Source organism: Leiobunum rupestre, chromosome 4 (assembly GCF_980474605.1).
Source record: "Leiobunum rupestre chromosome 4, qqLeiRupe1.1.hap1, whole genome shotgun sequence".
NCBI classification, from domain to species: Eukaryota; Metazoa; Arthropoda; class Arachnida; order Opiliones; family Sclerosomatidae; genus Leiobunum; species Leiobunum rupestre.
Genome location: NC_143387.1, coordinates 43,229,864 through 43,249,736, shown reverse-complemented (window position 1 = coordinate 43,249,736; position 19,873 = coordinate 43,229,864). Strand labels below are relative to the sequence as shown.

At 30.9% G+C, this 19,873-nt stretch overlaps 1 protein-coding gene across 1 annotated transcript in view; it reads left to right on the top strand.

Annotated features, from left to right (window-relative positions):
- Positions 1–3,072: 3,072 nt before the first annotated feature.
- LOC149947904 (obg-like ATPase 1) overlaps positions 3,073–19,873 on the top strand; it is a 133,328-nt gene continuing 116,527 nt past the window's right edge. The window contains exons 1-2 of the mRNA XM_090172158.1: positions 3,073–3,196; positions 3,504–3,628. Coding sequence (XP_090028284.1) covers positions 3,528–3,628 — 101 coding nt within the window. The 5' untranslated portion in view covers positions 3,073–3,196; positions 3,504–3,527. The remainder of the gene's footprint in view (positions 3,197–3,503; positions 3,629–19,873) is intronic.

The following is a 19,873-nucleotide window of genomic DNA, read 5'->3' as shown; positions in this document are numbered from 1 at the left end:
ATCATATATACAGTATATTATCTTTAGTATGCCTAGTTCTAATTGTCAAATATTTTAAAAATCCGTCGCCTGAAAGCCAAATACACGTATCTTTTTAAGATTGGTGTATAATATTACATGTATTTGGCTTTCAGGCGACCCAATGTGGTGAAGAGAACTAACGTTATTAAAATTTAAAATATTGTCACTGATGAAACTAGTCCAATGCAGCCAAAGCGATGCATTGTGGGCCGCGTTATTTACAGGCATCTAAAAGCTCAGCTGTCAGCCACGACGGGTAAGCTGTCAGTGGCAAATTGGGGGTCCGTCCGGGATATGAACCCGGGACCTCTCGCAAAATAATCCCTTTCGGAGAAATAGGCCAAACAACAACTAATGGAGCCCCAAGTATTTAAAATAGCCAAAGATAAGATGTACCAAAACATTGGTTACAGATTGGGTTCAACTTTTCTACCTACGCCACTGTTTTTGTCAATAGTTCACAAGAAAAAAGTCTCAAATATAACGTTCCCTAAAATAAATTATGGGGAACTTTAAAATGATCTATAGTAGGCTGACTATCGCATCCTGATTTTGAAGCTTCTGAGCGATTTAGGTAATTTTAATCCACATTCACCTCAAATATATCGGATCATTATTGAAACGATCTACCAATCGTTATGTTCAAATATAATTCGTATTAATTGAAAACTATTATGCGAAAGACCCTTAATGTCACAGGTAAATTTTATATATTTTGTATCTAGCAAAATGTTTTAATTGGTGTTGTGTTTGTTAACACTTAGATTTTAAAATGTTTCTATGAAGAAAATTTAATAAAAACATCAAATGTTGCTTTTACGTCACAAGATTAGGCTTGTTAAGCTTGGCTTAAACAACAGTTACGTAAGATATACATTATAACACTAACACCACGTTAATTTATAGAAACGACTATTGGAGTTGGCGGTAGATCATGGCACTTCAATTATTAAAATGCATTTTTAGCTCCCAATAATGCCTGGCAATCATACACACTTTACGCGAATATCATCTCAAATATCGAAAACCACAGATTATAAAATTACTTACTTATATAGTGTTGTTCATTTTCCGGTAAAATAAAATTTTGAAACATTTTCCGCAAATCGGAAAAATAAAAAATTGAAACATAATTTACTTTTTAGGGGTTTTTAATGTTATTAACTACAAAACATTAATAGTGTTACATTGTTAATCAGTTTAAACTAGTCTAGAGGTTTAGTTTTACTTTTAGATTCGAAGAAATGAGGCGAAAATGCCGCTTTATTTAAATTTGCAAACAATATATTAGACTAATCATGGAATTAAAACTTTTTTTATTTTTATTCGGAAAAATACGGAAAATTTCCCTAAAAAAGGCCTCGGTCATTTTTTTTTCCGACTTACAACAAATTTCTCAGTTCAAAGGTCGGATTGTAAAATTTGGTCAATACGTAGCAAATAATCTTTAATTTTATAGTTTAAAATTTCATTGAAATTGATTAAAATATAGCGTTTACAACCGGACAAATATTTCGCAATTTTTTTAAAAAATACCTTGAGAGTGATGTAAAATTAAATTTAATACAATAATATGCCAGCTCATTAATATAAATATGCAGGTTACATTGAATACCATATTCAATTTTCATAATATATTATTCAATACAGGTTCCCATTATTCACCTCTTTCCATAACGTAAGCATCAGCGTCCACGAATGACGAAAAGTGTTTCCAGGCGACAAATACAGGACAAAACCACCAAACACAATTCCTTACGTAAAGCTACAGCTATGCTGTCGCGCGATTTGAAAAACATCATGACTTGGAATACTTAAAAACGATGAATCATTAATTACGTAAACTATTTGAATTTTCGCCTTGTTTTACAAAGCATAACGTTAATTTTAATTAGAAAAATATTTTATAATAGGAATAAAGAGTTCGCGCATCATCCGATAGTTTAATTTGCATATTCTAATAGATTGCACTAAAAATATCATACGCAAAACATAACATTTGTGGTTTTTAGTACCTCATTTTAGACGGTTTATGAATGTAGGTTTCGATTTTCGCCGGTAATAAAATACCTCATTGTTATAATAGCGTTTTTGAGTAGATTTTCCGGCTATAATTCCATTACGTAAATTTCGGCTTCAGACTAATTAAATATTAAACTATTTGAATAAACTTTAATTTTAAGAAAAATGCGTTCAAATAAATTAAATCTGTTAAGTTTCCTTGTGTTTTAGGTAATTAATTAAACACAATAAAACTCAAAAACATTTAATCGACCGATTTTAAAATTCATTTTGCACGTTGATATACAAATAAGGTTAGTTATTCACTCAAGTAAATTATTAATTAATTAATAATTAATTAATTACTTGAGTGAATAGCTAACCTTATTAATTAATTAATTAATTAAAGTAGGGCATCTTTAAGCAAATTTCTATTCTATTTCCGTAAATTTTAAATATTAATTATTTTTCTTTAGTTTACCTAATAGGTCTTTCTATAAATTATCTTAGCCCTCTTGTTCAAATGTTTATTTTACGTCACTATCTCTTAATTTTACAAGTCTAGGAGCGCGTGATAGTCACGAAGAATTCATAATTTCCTAGTGCGCGTGTAACTTGTGCGAGCTACGATTATTCCAACAAAGCTCTGTCTTGTGACGTAAGAGAAACATTTAATGTTATTTTATTTTATGTTCAATTTATTTGGTAGAAACATCTTTTGAAATTCGCGCGCTGACTTTTTTTAAAACGGTTGAACATGCCATCTCACGGGGAACGAGTCACTTTCCACAGTAAGCTCGTGTTTTGTCAACCAAAAATATATACAGTATATTGAAAGAATAGTATCCTTGTATTGACTAAAAGAGATAAATTACTTTTGTGCCCCAAAATGATTCTAAAGTTAAAGTTATTGCCATTTCAGGTTATTTTGATAATTTAAATAATTGTGATTTAGATAGGATCATGCTAATAATTAGTTTTAGTTTTTAAATTTAAAATATATCAAGCGAAAAATATTCGTGCTGAAAATAAGCAGCATTGAGATTTTCTCTATAATATTTGCCGGGCAGACCTGTTGGCGAGCGGCGACTGCAGCCGTTGTGGATGCCTAGGCCTATGTATGTTTCAGAAATAGGGTTTTCTACGTTTTTATCTTGAAGTCAATTATTTGTAGGTAATAATCGTTTTGTTTTTATATATTCCTATCGCGTTAAATCTTTTAAAATGGTTTAATAGTTGCCTGTTGAAGAAACTGATATTTTTATTTAGAAATATAGTTAAGCCTATGCTCAAATCGAGCCATGCTTCACGTCTACACGACTACACGTATGCCATTCGGGCCTTGTCTTTTTAGCTTAGGTTCAATGACTACTTCAGCAGTCTTTATATTAAGAATTGTAGTATATTTTAATTTATAGCAAAGCAATTTGAGTTTTGTTTTGTTTCAATACTAAATTGTTGTTCTTGAATAACTTTTATAGTAACTAAGACGAAAGAGTACCAGTATGCCACCTAAAAAGAAGGAAGATGATCAGGAGACTCCGGCTTTATTGGGTAGAGTGGGAACTAATTTAAAAGTTGGAATTGTTGGATTACCTAATGTTGGGTAAGCATCTCATTCTACAAAAACACGATGCATGCAATATGATAATTAAAGCAAAAGAATACCTTAGCTTATGAAAAATAGGCTTTCCAGTTTTATTCACACACCTTTGACAAGATTTATACTAAAACATTTATACTAGGTTCGTCTAGCGCTTAATATACTATTGGAAGTTTTTAGTGGAAATCATTTCGGGACTTGAGGCAAGTCTATCTAGAAATGTCTGAAATACCGGGTCTCCTTTAATATATCGCTAACTATTGAATTGAAAATTTAAAAATTTAATTACTGTAGAGAGAGGTATTTATTACCTGCCCAACGCTTTCAGAGTTTCACAATTACCAACTTTATTCATTTTAGCCCCAGTAAAATAGTAACTTAAAATTGACTTAACTTGTAAGCTAAAGCTATAGAAGGAAATATTTTATTCTTACAGATTAATATAGTGTGCTATAAAATATATGTTACTTCCTATATCTCGAACAAATCTATTATTTCAGTGGAATGTTTATCAATGTCTTTATCATAACCTTCACCTCTACCTTCTCGCTGTCATCCCCTCCAAAGAGGCGGAGGAGAGGACTGGTAGAGATATTTTTTTGGGATACTTCAGGTTTTATTTCGGGGTACCAAATGTTGTGCTATCCCCTAGCGGCGTTTTTGCTTCGCTCAATTTGAATAGGGGGAAGACAGGTTGCGTAGTAGGCTGCCCCACTCTCCCTCGTTGGATTTCTTCAGCGTATGGTTACTGCCAAAAATAAGCAGACTTGTTTATCGGCTTTAAATCTCTCAAAAGTCAAAAAATTAATTCGCATTTTCGGTGACAATTTAATTTAAAAATTACTTCAAAATTGAGACATTTATTGGAGGTAAATTTTTAAAGAGTTTAACCATTTTTCTCTTACCTACATTTTGGTTGTGGTTTTCGGCTTTTTGGTCAGATGATCTAATCTTTGAAAATTCGGCTGACCAATTACCGTGATAATTTATTTCCTATAGTTAATTAACTGAAAATTGATTTAAATTTATTTAAATACTTATTGGTTTTGTATACAAATCGATGCAAAGAAATTTCTAGTGAAAAATAATACTGCGTATAACATGAAGTGGGAAATATTATTTCATCCCTTGCCTAAACAACTCTCTCTCTCTTTCTCATCGCGATAGCTTCTCCGCGCAAGCCGATGCCAATGACATTCTGTAAATAATTTTTAATTGCACGTGGAATTATTTTATAATTATTTCTCGTCGAAACTTATTCCCTCTTGAAATTTTTTTTTATATTCCAATTTTAATCTAGGACCCTCCGTACTTATAATTCAGAAGAGATTCTTAACGTTTTTAAAACATTTTTAAATTCTCTGGCATGGAGTTTTCCCCCTTTGATTAATGAACGTGTGAAGAATGTTCGAGGTAGGCCAGTTTTTCATTAATTACCGTCATTTACACCGCGATTAATTCCACCAATGTAACGAAAACGCATGCAAAGTATCGCCCGCCGATTAAATTAATTCATTAATTACGCAAGAAGGTCAAGTTCAAAATGCAATTGACAGTAAAAATCTACTGACCATTTGTGGATTATTAACGTGTGGCTTGTTTAATAAAACCAGGAAATTATATATTTATACACTTAGAATGTCTAAGGCCCTGGTGATACGTGTAGAAACGGGCGTGGTTTACAGGGAAGATTTTTTGGTAAAACATATTCGATACCGAAGTGGAAATCATTAATTTACTGACCAATATACGGCCAATATATTTTATTTGAAGTACTCAAAAACATTTTGTGAGCGCATAAAATCTTAGACCAACAAATAGAGAGCAATATGAGCTTAGAGCAACACCTGATCGCAGCGCTGTAGTGGCGGCATTCGGAAACTTGTCTGCTCTAGCGTGATAAATATTCATTAGATAAGAGCTGATCACGTGACGCTAGAGTAGATATATTTAAAACGTCTACTAAAAAAAATTAATTAACCACGGATTTTACTAACAAGGAGAGTACCGGAGGTGTTTATTGCCGATTTTGTTCAAAGTCGGGCGTAATGTAGACCTATATGGGATATGAAATTTTCCAAAAGAAGACGTTGTACTATCCATTCGATTTGCCATGGCAACCGAAAATGTTTTTGACCACTTAAAACAAAACTAATATTTTTTTCCTTATTTTACCAAATCATTTTAAAATGTACCGAAACTTGATGAAATTTACCTAAATGTGGTCCAAATTACCCATTTTGTGATTTTAAAATTTTTTAAAAACCGAGATAATCCCATGCTTTTTAAAATGGAGATTTTTTGTTTTAAGTGGTCAAAAACATTTTCGGTTGCCATGGCAAATCGAATGGGTAGTGCAACGTCTCCTTTTGGGAAATTTCATTTATCATATAGGTCTACATCACGCCTGACTTTGAGCAAGATCGTCAATAAACACCTCGGGTACTCTCCTTGTAAGTGGCTAAATCTGGCTGGTTCTTGCCAATCCTGTCGCCGTTCCTTATTAGTGGCTCTAAAGCAAAAGTTAGGGTTTGGTTACGTTAGACTAACATAAAAACAGAATTGAGTGAAATTTCGCATACCGTGGGGTCTTAAAAAAAACACGTAAAATCGAAGCTTAAGGGGGAAGACTACAGTGGCCATTGTCTAGTTTCGCGCTATTTCAAGCTGAACTCTTGTAATTTTGTATTTTAACTTATAAAATTAATATTTTAGTGTAGAACGGCCTCTTGTTTAGTGCTTAAAATAATTTTGACAATTTAAAATTTAAAAATAGTTAAGTTACGTTTTAATTCGGATACCCGGAGCTAAACAAGTTGGTGAAGCGCCCAAAATACCCTTTAGTTAGGACCTTATATCTCGTTAACTATTAATATTATAATTATCAAAATTATTTTAAGCACCAGAGGAAGGTTTAGCCTAATAAGAAAAAGATAATTCAATTATGTAATTGTTAAAACAGAAACGTTCAGCTTGAACGAAAAAGAGGCTTTTACTGTATTCTTCCCCCTTAAATAGACGCGGAAGTGATGTCATTTCGACGTTAGCGTGAATATATTAGGAGGCGCTTTAAATATGGTATAATGAAAAATTGTGCGAGCACTAAATCATCGGCTGATTAAAGTAGTAACGCGAAATAAAGCAGAGGGTGTGGCTGCTGTCCCGATCGAGGCGGATTCGGCGATCGGCACATTTCGGGACAAAATACCTTCTTTTAACACACCCCTTCTGCAAATTTACACGAAATGGTGGATGGGCTCTACCCCTCTTTCTTTAAATGAATACGAACATCGTGAGTTTTCGGGCTCGTGTGTTATTGCCAAAAAAATTATCCTCCGCTTGACCCTTCGTGCCATCTCATTTTGGTAGTGCTCCAGCGCCCTAACTACTTTTTGGATCTCCGTAGCTACTTACTGACTAGAGGGTTTGACTAGATGCGCGTAAGATTTGCAAGCGGTTAAAGAAATTTTATCCGATTACTTCGGGCCAATTTGAAAAAAAAGAGGAAAAGCAAAGCGGGAAATATTTGATTAATGGCGTTGAGCTAATTGACATTCGACGTTGCGCTATGGCTCTCCGGGTGTCAAGAGGTTAGGCACGGATTGGTCGTGAATCTGCAATACGGTCGCTTCACACTCGCCAAATTATAGACGAAACGTGATTGGTTTTTCTGCCAACCTCACTTTCCATCTCGGCCTCTTCTTAGTTTACGTTTTCATTTACGTCATTTCTACGATAGTTAAATGAAGATCTTAATCTTAATTAAATCCAATTATTACTCGTTACTTAGTTTTCTCTGAATTGGCATTGATAGAGAAGCTACTTTTGCACATTTTAATAAATATATTGAAGTCTAATAGATCTAAATCAATAGTTAAAAGAAAATTCACTTTATTTTAAACGGACAACCCTGAAACCTAGGAGTAACAAACACAGCACCCCACACAAGGAGAAGGCAACCCGTCAAAATTCGTGGATTTTCTTGTGTACATTTTTCATTGGGTAGACGCTTTAGCGCCTGCTGCCGTCGGAAGGGAAAAATTCGCTAATCCAATGAAATTCGTACACAACACTGCATTAGCGTGTTTAAAGGCTAGCTGCGTTCTCCTTTCGTTTGTTGCTCCTAGCCTGAAACTAAATATTTTGGTTTATCTGGCCGAAGTCACCCTATAATCAACTCACATCAAACTGTACATTGAATTACCAAGAATATATTTATTTATACTTCGGAAGAATAACTTTGTTTGAGACGATCTGCGGACATCGTCGATTTAGAAACACAAACGTATATGCGATAGATCAGCTGTTCCATTGAATAATAACCTATATGGTTTGCTAGAAATCAAATTCACATTATATTAAAAGCTCGCGTGTACATTGGATCGTCTAACCATTGATACTAATGGTTTATTCGTAAGAGCATTTAGTTCCTTATTAAATTTTTACTTCCTCGCAGTGCTGCTATAGTCCCAAGCTAGCAACATATGTATTTTAGGTCCCGAAGCTGCCGAACTATGCGCTGGTGCGCCATCAAAGCCAACTATATTTCCATACCAATATACTTCATATTAAAAAAATAATAAACTTTAAAAACTTTTCGCCTCTGAAGTTTTACATAGTGTTACCCCCTTGGCGACATTCTAGCGATGCCACTGATACACGGTAGAAATGCCCTGCCAACTTGTTAGTGTCGACGCGAAAAAAAGGTTTTACCTTTACCCTTTAAAAAATAGAAAAATATCAATTTTTTTATATTTGGACTGCTCGCTTACGACGTGTTGATGTCGCCCACTTTCATCCGTTTGGCAGCATTTCCGCCATCTTAGAAAATGGCGGCGAAAACCAAAAAAAAAAATGCAGCTAATTCGAGTTCTATTTGACTGCTTTGTTGTAGAGCTGAAATTTCGCAAAAGGTGCACACTGAAATCTCATTGGAGCAAAGTATAGCCAGGTTCTGCGTACTTCAGGGCTCCCAGAGTTCCTATAATTCCTATAAATTCCTATAATTTAAATATGCTCCTATAATTTCCTATTTTCACAAAATTGTTCCTATAAATTCCTATTTTTTTTAAATTTTCTAGTTTTTTCTATAGCTATATCCAGAAATTGCTATAATTTTTAAAATAATGTATTAGAAAACAGCCTTAACGTTTGGGAAAAATTTGCCTTCTAAATAGAGCTTAGCTCTGGCTTAAGTCCGGTGTTCCCGAAAACATCAACGGTTGGGCTGGCAGAGTTCCTATCAATAGTTCTTTTTATAAAATAACCTTGGCCATCTTGTTGAAATGTTGCCTCCCCGCTTCAGCTGTGGATCCGTTTTCTCTCCCACTAAAGAGCTTATGAACTCATTCTTAGGCATTGGCTGAACTATTCCAGGGCAACATTTCAACAAGCTGGGCAAGCGTAAAGACATTTTATAAAATCAACTATTCCCATAGTTTCAATATACTCTTATAATTTCCTATTTTTTCAAAATTGTTCGTATAAATTTCTATTTTTAGCTAAAATGTTCCTATAAATTCCTATATTTTCTATGAAATTTCCTATAGTTCCTATAATATTAAAAAAAATCGCTGGGAGCCATGGCGTACTTAAATATTTTCGAGCCTGGTATTTTGGCAAATTTTCGGTGCGCAGTTCTAAACCCGCAAAACACAGATGACTGTCTGCCAAATTTGAGTAACAACGCGTTATATATTCGAGGTTAATTCGCTTAATGATAAAATTGACAAATTGTCACGGCGTGGCTTCGACACGTTCGCGGTTTTAGGTAGAATGGAAGGTTTCGGATACCGCCTTCGAATCTAATCAGCGCAACGTTTTGGCTCGCAGATATGTGATTAACCTTAATGGGGCTAATACGCGATGTTCTGTTTGGAAGCGCTTTCTTTACGCAATCCCCGAATTTCGCGAGAAGAAAAAGCAGATCTTGGGCTGGCGGAGATAAGGCCATTTTACCGCTTGTCATATCACGACGTAATTTATCCGCGCTCGCCCCTCTTGGAAACTGGCCACCGTCTCTGGTGGTCGTGAGCGCTTTTATTACCTTTTGCGCTCCTCCCAGAACCGTTCGTTTTCTGCGTTGCCGAAAGGGATGCCGGGAATTTAGTATGCCGATTTGCCTCTTATTTAGATAAAACTTAAATTACGTTTGAAGAGTTATTGGTTTAAGTCGTGATTTCATTCTCCTTCGATAAAATTACTCTTGCCTCTCGCGCGGCTTACGCGTAACGTTAGTAACCATTATACTCTCGTTTTTAATTGGATATTTATCACTCTAATTAAGCTTTTTACGTTTTTTTTATCACGCACGTATTTTACAATGTAAAATCGAACTTCGTTTAACTAAAAATTGTCCAACTACACGTGAAAAAACACGCATTTCCAATTTAATGTATTTTCTAGGGTAACTGAACAAGAATATAATTTCGTTAAAAGTAATAAGATAAGCCACTGTTAACTTTCTACATTGAATTATAGGAAAAATAGATTTGAGTATAATGTATCTGGTTTTTTAAGCCATGTCGGAAAATAATTATTTTTATTATTCCGGGATTAAAAACTAAAATTGACTAAACGAGTGAGGGTAACTACTAAGGTGGATTCAAGGTTAACTATCGTAGTCTTGGTCGAATTGCTTCGAAATTTTGAACACGCATGAAGAATTAAACTAGTGCCATTCTGACTGTTGTTTTGCTACTATGGCCGGTGTCACACGGTGCGGTACCATACTTACTAGACCATAAATATGAATAAAATGTAAGGTAAAAAAATTAATTTATTATGATGAGAGTGGCACCTCTACAGAGGGTAACTCCCTAAAGCCTTAATTTTAATACTACTTGTTGTTACAAGTAGTATTAAAATGTTTTTTCTAACTCGTGTTTCTACCAAGCACCTATTATTTATTTATGTTGCAAAAGGTAAGAGTAGTTTATAAAGTAGTCTTCTGTCGTAGTACCGTCAAGTACAACATCTTATAACGAGCAATAGATGTTTATTAGTGAGGGTGTAGTTGTATTGTGTACCTGATTACTGATTATCAGAAAAAATTCTGTGATTTTCGTCGGATTCCACTGATTTCTCATCATAATTCTGTGATTTCCAGTGATTTACGAAAATTATTCTCTTCGCGGAAACTACTAGTAATAATAAGAATTATAATAATTAGGTAGGCTAACACCCGAGGCAGCACCAAGTCCATTATTCTTGAGTGATGGTACTCTCCCTCAAACCACTCGAGCCAACTACTCTCCTGCTCCTTAGTAGTTTGTCTATTTCCCATCGTAACTTTTTCAAAACAGAACACGGCATAAAAGTAGTTAAAGGGAATATAACCTCAGATATTTGGTGTGGAACACCAACGTTTGCAGCTCTGGCCGCTCTTGCTTTAAAAATGTTTGGCGCCACTGTACAGGGTAATTTGAAAAATTGAAGGGGTCTTCCATAAAGATTGCTTTGCAGGTTATATTCCCTTTAAGTAACTTAAATCCTAGTTTTGAAATAAAAATAATTGCATTTTTTAAATTAGTTTTAATAAAGGTACAACATACTATAACAGGTAACCAGAAAATAATACCAAATATATTTAAAAATACTCGAATTTTTATTAAAATTAATAATTTAAATATTTTCACTGTTGCGTCTTATTGAAAACAATGCAAAATGCGTATGTAAATGAAAATATTAACAAATAAGTTAAATTACCAACTATATTTAAAAATACTCGAATGTTTATTAAAATTAATAATTTAAATATTTTCACTGTTGCGTCTTATTGAAAACAATGCAAAATGCGTATGTAAATGAAAATATTAACAAAAAAATAAATTACCAACTATATTTAAAAATACTCGAATTTTTATTAAAATTAATAATTTAAATATTTTCACTGTTGCGTCTTATTGAAAACAATGCAAAATGCGTATGTAAATGAAAATATTAACAAAAAAATAAATTACCAACTATATTTAAAAATACTCGAATTTTTATTAAAATTAATAATTTAAATATTTTCACTGTGGAGTTTTATTGAAAACAATGCAAAATGCGTATGTAAATGAAAATATTAACAAATAAGTTAAATTACCAAATATATTTAAAAATACTCGAATTTTTATTAAAATTAATAATTTAAATATTTTCACTGTTGCGTCTTATTGAAAACAATGCAAAATGCGTATGAGTAATTCCAGGTCAAATCAACCAGGTCCAAACCACTCAAGTTTCCAATTTTGATGAAATTTGGCAAAGGGGTGTGGTTAAGTATAAATTGAACCCCTGTAAAGGGAAAATGGCCAAAAAGAAAATTTGGGGTAGTTATGAGACAAACAAAAATTTGGCTACTTTTCCGAAATCTGTTGCACTTAATCCAAAAAATGGCTATAACTTTGGTTCTATTAATGATAGAGACGTGTTCTTTGAATCATTTTAAAGGGAAAGACCACAGTATCGCGTTTCAAATCAATTTTGAAAACAAAGTGTTTTGAAATTTTTTTTAGAAATTTCAAATTTTCAAATCGGTCGCTCGTTGATACCCAAAATACCTTATTTTTAAAAAATTATTTTTTTATTTGAATTGACTTACCTGGTGCTGATACATACTGTGTATAATTATTTTCTTGTATATTGGACCTTTGACGAAGTTACGCGCAATTTACTAAACCCCCACCACTACCTATTTTGATCATTTTGAAATGCTCAGATTTTCGTGAAAATTGTCCGAATTGATTTTCTTTTTTAATTTTTATAGACTTTTCTCTTGGTAATTTATGATGTATAAAAATGTTGATTTTATTATTTAGTTAGATTTGTCCATTTACATAATATTACATGTATTAATTTAGTTTCACCACACCAGGTGTCACCACATACTGAAACCAACTACATGTGCGTCGTCTGTTTACAAGTCTGCTGCCAAGAGTTTTCTGATTAGAGGTAGAAATCGTTTAAGCCACAATGACTACTACAAAATGCTATTTTGGTGAATTGAATAGTGAAAACTGTTTTAAAGAAACAGAATTGCATGAAGTGAAATATTACGCACCCAAAGATTTTACACTAGAAGAAGTTTTCCTGATTAACATCAGAAGTGGAGAAAAAACTTGGACAAATATTTGCCAACTTCATGTAAATTCGTATTTGCACTATTACGTACAAAGGCAAGTTTTATGTTGCGATCCACAGAAGAAGCACAAAAGAAAAATTAAGGAGAATTTGAGATTGGTAACGTTGGATCTTTACTTCAAATCAAAACAACTTCAACTGGAAAAAAACCTTCTGCCTGGGATGAAACTATGCACAAACTGCATGACATTGATTTCTAATATGACACTGGAAGCTGGCACAGAATTTACAGATTCTGTAACTTCAAGTTCGACTGCGGATTCTCAAGAAATACTTTCTACTCAGGATGACATTGTAATAGAAGAAGGCGATTGTGAATCAATTTTCAGTTCACCGCAAACTCCAACAATCCTTTCCAAAGTTAATGAGTCGTTAATTTTAATTGGTGAATCTCCCGTAAAGAGGCAAAACCTTTTAAAACAGACGACCTACCCTTCGAAGAAACTGAAATCTATTGAAGCTGTGTACAAAAAGGCGTTCAATGAGGCAAGAAAAAGCGTTTCAGGTGAAAACGTAGATGAATATCAAAAAGACCCGACACAAAACGACTTTCAGGAAATGATTCAGCAACTAAAATACAAATTCCAGTTATCGGAAAAACGAAGTGACAAAATGCAAGTACTCTCAGTTTTACCAAAATCGTGGAGTGCCAATAAGATCCAACAAGAATTCGGAGCCAGTAATTATATGATACGGCGTTGCAAGAAGATGGTAGAAGAAAAGGGCGTCTTAAGTTCACCAAATCCTAAACCAGGAAAAAGCCTCCCTCCTGATGTAGCAGCTATTGTCCAAACATTTTATGAAAATGAAGAATGCAGTGGTAGAACTTTACCAGGAATTAAAGATTTCAAAAGTGTAAAAGAATTTGGCCAAAAGGTTCACAAACAGAAAAGGTTGATTTTATGTAATTTAAGAGAGCTTTTTCAGATGTTTAAGGACATGCACGGAGAAATTAAAATCTCGTTCTCTAAATTCGCTGAGCTTCGGCCAAAGAACTGCATATTGGCTGGTTCGTCAGGTACCCACTCAACCTGCGTTTGCAGGTATCATGAGAATGTAAAGCTGATGATAGAAGGTTTCAAGTTTAGCGAACTTACAAAAGATCAAGTTTGCCAGTTAAAAACTTACAAAGACTGCCTTGAAAACATTGTTTGTGTCGAACCAACGGAAGAGTGCTTTATGAAAGAATGCGAAGAGTGCCCTGGTTTCACTGACCTCAGAGAGATTATAGAAAAAGTTATAGAAGAACATAACATTGATACTGTTACCTATAGGCAGTGGGTGAACGTTGATAGAAGTACCCTTGAAGTAATCCAAAAAAATTCGTCCGACTTTGTGGATGAGTTCTTCGAAAATTTGGAAGAACTCCTTACACACGATCATGTTGCTAAAGAACAAGCTAAATATTTACAACAAAGGAAAGCCACACTAGTGCCTGGTGAAGCCCTCGTAATTGGAGACTTCTCCGAAAACTATACGTTCTTAGTACAAGACGAAATACAGTCCTTCCATTGGGTATCAGACCAAGCCACTCTACACCCCTTTGTCGTCTATCACAAAGTTCACCCTGAAAGCCCTTTAATGCACGTAAACTACGTAGTAATCTCCGATTGCCTGAAACACAATGCCTCAACGGTGCACCTGTTCCTAATGAAGTTAATTTCGTTTTTGAAACAAGTTGTTCCAGGTTTACAGAGTGTGGTTTAGTTTTCAGACGGTGCTCCTTCTCAATACAAAAATTTTAAAAACATTAACAATTTATGCCACCACGAAGATGACACAGGCGGAATATCTGCCGAATGGCATTTCTTTGCTACTTCTCACGGCAAAGGACCATGTGATGGCTTGGGAGGCTGTGTAAAGAGATCAGCAACTATAGACAGCTTAAACAAGGCCATAATTTTAAGTCCAAAACAACTATTCTCGTGGGCCAAAGCTAAGTGGGCAACAAAAGAAGATGAACCACCGAGTATAAATTTTGAATTTGTAAGTCAAGAAGAACTAGATCAAAATGATAGCAAATTAAAACCAAGATATGCGAGTGCACTCCGTATTAAAGGAATAAGATCCCTCCATTCATTTGTGCCTTTATCTAAAACAAAATTGGAAACCAAGAGATTGTCTTCCTCAGCTCAAGGTCAGACTACTAAAATTGGAAAAGAACTTGAAGAACCAGGCGTATCCTGGTCCTCCATCCGTGGTTTCGTTGCCGTAAAGCGAGAAAACAAATGGTGGTTGGCTTGCATTACGAAAAAGTTGGATCTCGAACAGGAACTTGAACTATGTTTTCTGCATCCTCATGGGCCTGCTAGATGTTTTCGTTATCCAAGTAAAGAAGATACAGGACGGCTCTCTTGTAGTGATGTTTTGGCAATAGTGAATCCTACATCCAGAACTGGTATATTATGGAAGTTAACAGAGGAGGATTCGAAGCGTGTCTCAGAAATGTTTAAATGAATATTTAAACGAGTAATTGACTACCTTAAAGGGCACCTACATAAATCTTCGGTTTACTCTGTCTTTCACTGAAAGTAAGCTGACTGCATGGCACACGTCAGCGAAATTCCAGTGAAAGACAGAGTAAACCGAAGCTTTATGTAGTCGGCCTTTAACAAGTTGTACTTTTGAAAAGTTTTTTGAAACTTAAGCTATTGCTGTTCTATTGTAATAAATATACATGTACCTATTTTCTATTAATGTTAACTATCTCGACTTATTTTATAATAAAGGTAAGTAAAATTACCAAGATAAAAGTATAAAAATTACAAAAAACTATAAAGCAATTTTGATTAAGACAAATAACAATCTGAAATTTAAAAATAAAAGTTAAAATGGTCAAAATAGGTAGTGGTGGGGGTTTAGTAAATTGCGCGTAACTTCGTCAAAGGTCCAATATACAAGAAAATAATTATACACAGTATGTATCAGCACCAGGTAAGTCAATTTAAATAAAAAAATAATTTTTTAAAAATAAGGTATTTTGGGTATCAACGAGCTACCGATTTGAAAATTTGAAATTTCTAAAAAAAATTTCAAAACACTTTGTTTTCAAAATTGATTTGAAACGTGATACTGTGGTCTTTCCCTTTAAAATGATTCAAAGAACACGTCTCTATCATTAATAGAACCAAAGTTATAGCCATTTTTTGGATTAAGTGCAACAGATTTCGGAAAAGTAGCCAAATTTTTGTTTGTCTCATAACTACCCCAAATTTTCTTTTTGGCCATTTTCCCTTTACAGGGGTTCAATTTATACTTAACCACACCCCTTTGCCAAATTTCATCAAAATTGGAAACTTAAGTGGTTTGGACCTGGTTGATTTGACCTGGAATTACTCGTATGTAAATGAAAATATTAACAAAAAAATAAATTACCAACTATATTTAAAAATACTCGAATTTTTATTAAAATTAATAATTTAAATATTTTCACTGTTGCGTCTTATTGAAAACAATGCAAAATGCGTATGTAAATGAAAATATTAACAAAAAAATAAATTACCAACTATATTTAAAAATACTCGAATTTTTATTAAAATTAATAATTTAAATATTTTCACTGTTGCGTCTTATTGAAAACAATGCAAAATGCGTATGTAAATGAAAATATTAACAAAAAAATAAATTACCAACTATATTTAAAAATACTCGAATTTTTATTAAAATTAATAATTTAAATATTTTCACTGTTGCGTCTTATTGAAAACAATGCAAAATGCGTATGTAAATGAAAATATTAACAAAAAAATAAATTACCAACTATATTTAAAAATACTCGAATTTTTATTAAAATTAATAATTTAAATATTTTCACTGTGGAGTTTTATTGAAAACAATGCAAAATGCGTATGTAAATGAAAATATTAACAAATAAGTTAAATTACCAAATATATTTAAAAATACTCGAATTTTTATTAAAATTAATAATTTAAATATTTTCACTGTGGAGTTTTATTGAAAACAATGCAAAATGCGTATGTAAATGAAAATATTAACAAATAAGTTAAATTACCAAATATATTTAAAAATACTCGAATTTTTATTAAAATTAATAATTTAAATATTTTCACTGTTGCGTCTTATTGAAAACAATGCAAAATGCGTATGTAAATGAAAATATTAACAAAAAAATAAATTACCAACTATATTTAAAAATACTCGAATTTTTATTAAAATTAATAATTTAAATATTTTCACTGTTGCGTCTTATTGAAAACAATGCAAAATGCGTATGTAAATGAAAATATTAACAAAAAAATAAATTACCAACTATATTTAAAAATACTCGAATTTTTATTAAAATTAATAATTTAAATATTTTCACTGTGGAGTTTTATTGAAAACAATGCAAAATGCGTATGTAAATGAAAATATTAACAAATAAGTTAAATTACCAAATATATTTAAAAATACTCGAATTTTTATTAAAATTAATAATTTAAATATTTTCACTGTTGCGTCTTATTGAAAACAATGCAAAATGCGTATGTAAATGAAAATATTAACAAAAAAATAAATTACCAACTATATTTAAAAATACTCGAATTTTTATTAAAATTAATAATTTAAATATTTTCACTGTTGCGTCTTATTGAAAACAATGCAAAATGCGTATGTAAATGAAAATATTAACAAAAAAATAAATTACCAACTATATTTAAAAATACTCGAATTTTTATTAAAATTAATAATTTAAATATTTTCACTGTGGAGTTTTATTGAAAACAATGCAAAATGCGTATGTAAATGAAAATATTAACAAATAAGTTAAATTACCAAATATATTTAAAAATACTCGAATTTTTATTAAAATTAATAATTTAAATATTTTCACTGTTGCGTCTTATTGAAAACAATGCAAAATGCGTATGTAAATGAAAATATTAACAAAAAAATAAATTACCAACTATATTTAAAAATACTCGAATTTTTATTAAAATTAATAATTTAAATATTTTCACTGTTGCGTCTTATTGAAAACAATGCAAAATGCGTATGTAAATGAAAATATTAACAAAAAAATAAATTACCAACTATATTTAAAAATACTCGAATTTTTATTAAAATTAATAATTTAAATATTTTCACTGTGGAGTTTTATTGAAAACAATGCAAAATGCGTATGTAAATGAAAATATTAACAAATAAGTTAAATTACCAAATATATTTAAAAATACTCGAATTTTTATTAAAATTAATAATTTAAATATTTTCACTGTTGCGTCTTATTGAAAACAATGCAAAATGCGTATGTAAATGAAAATATTAACAAAAAAATAAATTACCAACTATATTTAAAAATACTCGAATTTTTATTAAAATTAATAATTTAAATATTTTCACTGTTGCGTCTTATTGAAAACAATGCAAAATGCGTATGTAAATGAAAATATTAACAAAAAAATAAATTACCAACTATATTTAAAAATACTCGAATTTTTATTAAAATTAATAATTTAAATATTTTCACTGTGGAGTTTTATTGAAAACAATGCAAAATGCGTATGTAAATGAAAATATTAACAAATAAGTTAAATTACCAAATATATTTAAAAATACTCGAATTTTTATTAAAATTAATAATTTAAATATTTTCACTGTTGCGTCTTATTGAAAACAATGCAAAATGCGTATGTAAATGAAAATATTAACAAAAAAATAAATTACCAACTATATTTAAAAATACTCGAATTTTTATTAAAATTAATAATTTAAATATTTTCACTGTTGCGTCTTATTGAAAACAATGCAAAATGCGTATGTAAATGAAAATATTAACAAAAAAATAAATTACCAACTATATTTAAAAATACTCGAATTTTTATTAAAATTAATAATTTAAATATTTTCACTGTGGAGTTTTATTGAAAACAATGCAAAATGCGTATGTAAATGAAAATATTAACAAATAAGTTAAATTACCAAATATATTTAAAAATACTCGAATTTTTATTAAAATTAATAATTTAAATATTTTCACTGTTGCGTCTTATTGAAAACAATGCAAAATGCGTATGTAAATGAAAATATTAACAAAAAAATAAATTACCAACTATATTTAAAAATACTCGAATTTTTATTAAAATTAATAATTTAAATATTTTCACTGTGGAGTTTTATTGAAAACAATGCAAAATGCGTATGTAAATGAAAATATTAACAAATAAGTTAAATTACCAAATATATTTAAAAATACTCGAATTTTTATTAAAATTAATAATTTAAATATTTTCACTGTGGAGTTTTATTGAAAACAATGCAAAATGCGTATGTAAATGAAAATATTAACAAATAAGTTAAATTACCAAATATATTTAAAAATACTCGAATTTTTATTAAAATTAATAATTTAAATATTTTCACTGTTGCGTCTTATTGAAAACAATGCAAAATGCGTATGTAAATGAAAATATTAACAAAAAAATAAATTACCAACTATATTTAAAAATACTCGAATTTTTATTAAAATTAATAATTTAAATATTTTCACTGTTGCGTCTTATTGAAAACAATGCAAAATGCGTATGTAAATGAAAATATTAACAAAAAAATAAATTACCAACTATATTTAAAAATACTCGAATTTTTATTAAAATTAATAATTTAAATATTTTCACTGTGGAGTTTTATTGAAAACAATGCAAAATGCGTATGTAAATGAAAATATTAACAAATAAGTTAAATTACCAAATATATTTAAAAATACTCGAATTTTTATTAAAATTAATAATTTAAATATTTTCACTGTTGCGTCTTATTGAAAACAATGCAAAATGCGTATGTAAATGAAAATATTAACAAAAAAATAAATTACCAACTATATTTAAAAATACTCGAATTTTTATTAAAATTAATAATTTAAATATTTTCACTGTGGAGTTTTATTGAAAACAATGCAAAATGCGTATGTAAATGAAAATATTAACAAATAAGTTAAATTACCAAATATATTTAAAAATACTCGAATTTTTATTAAAATTAATAATTTAAATATTTTCACTGTGGAGTTTTATTGAAAACAATGCAAAATGCGTATGTAAATGAAAATATTAACAAATAAGTTAAATTACCAAATATATTTAAAAATACTCGAATTTTTATTAAAATTAATAATTTAAATAT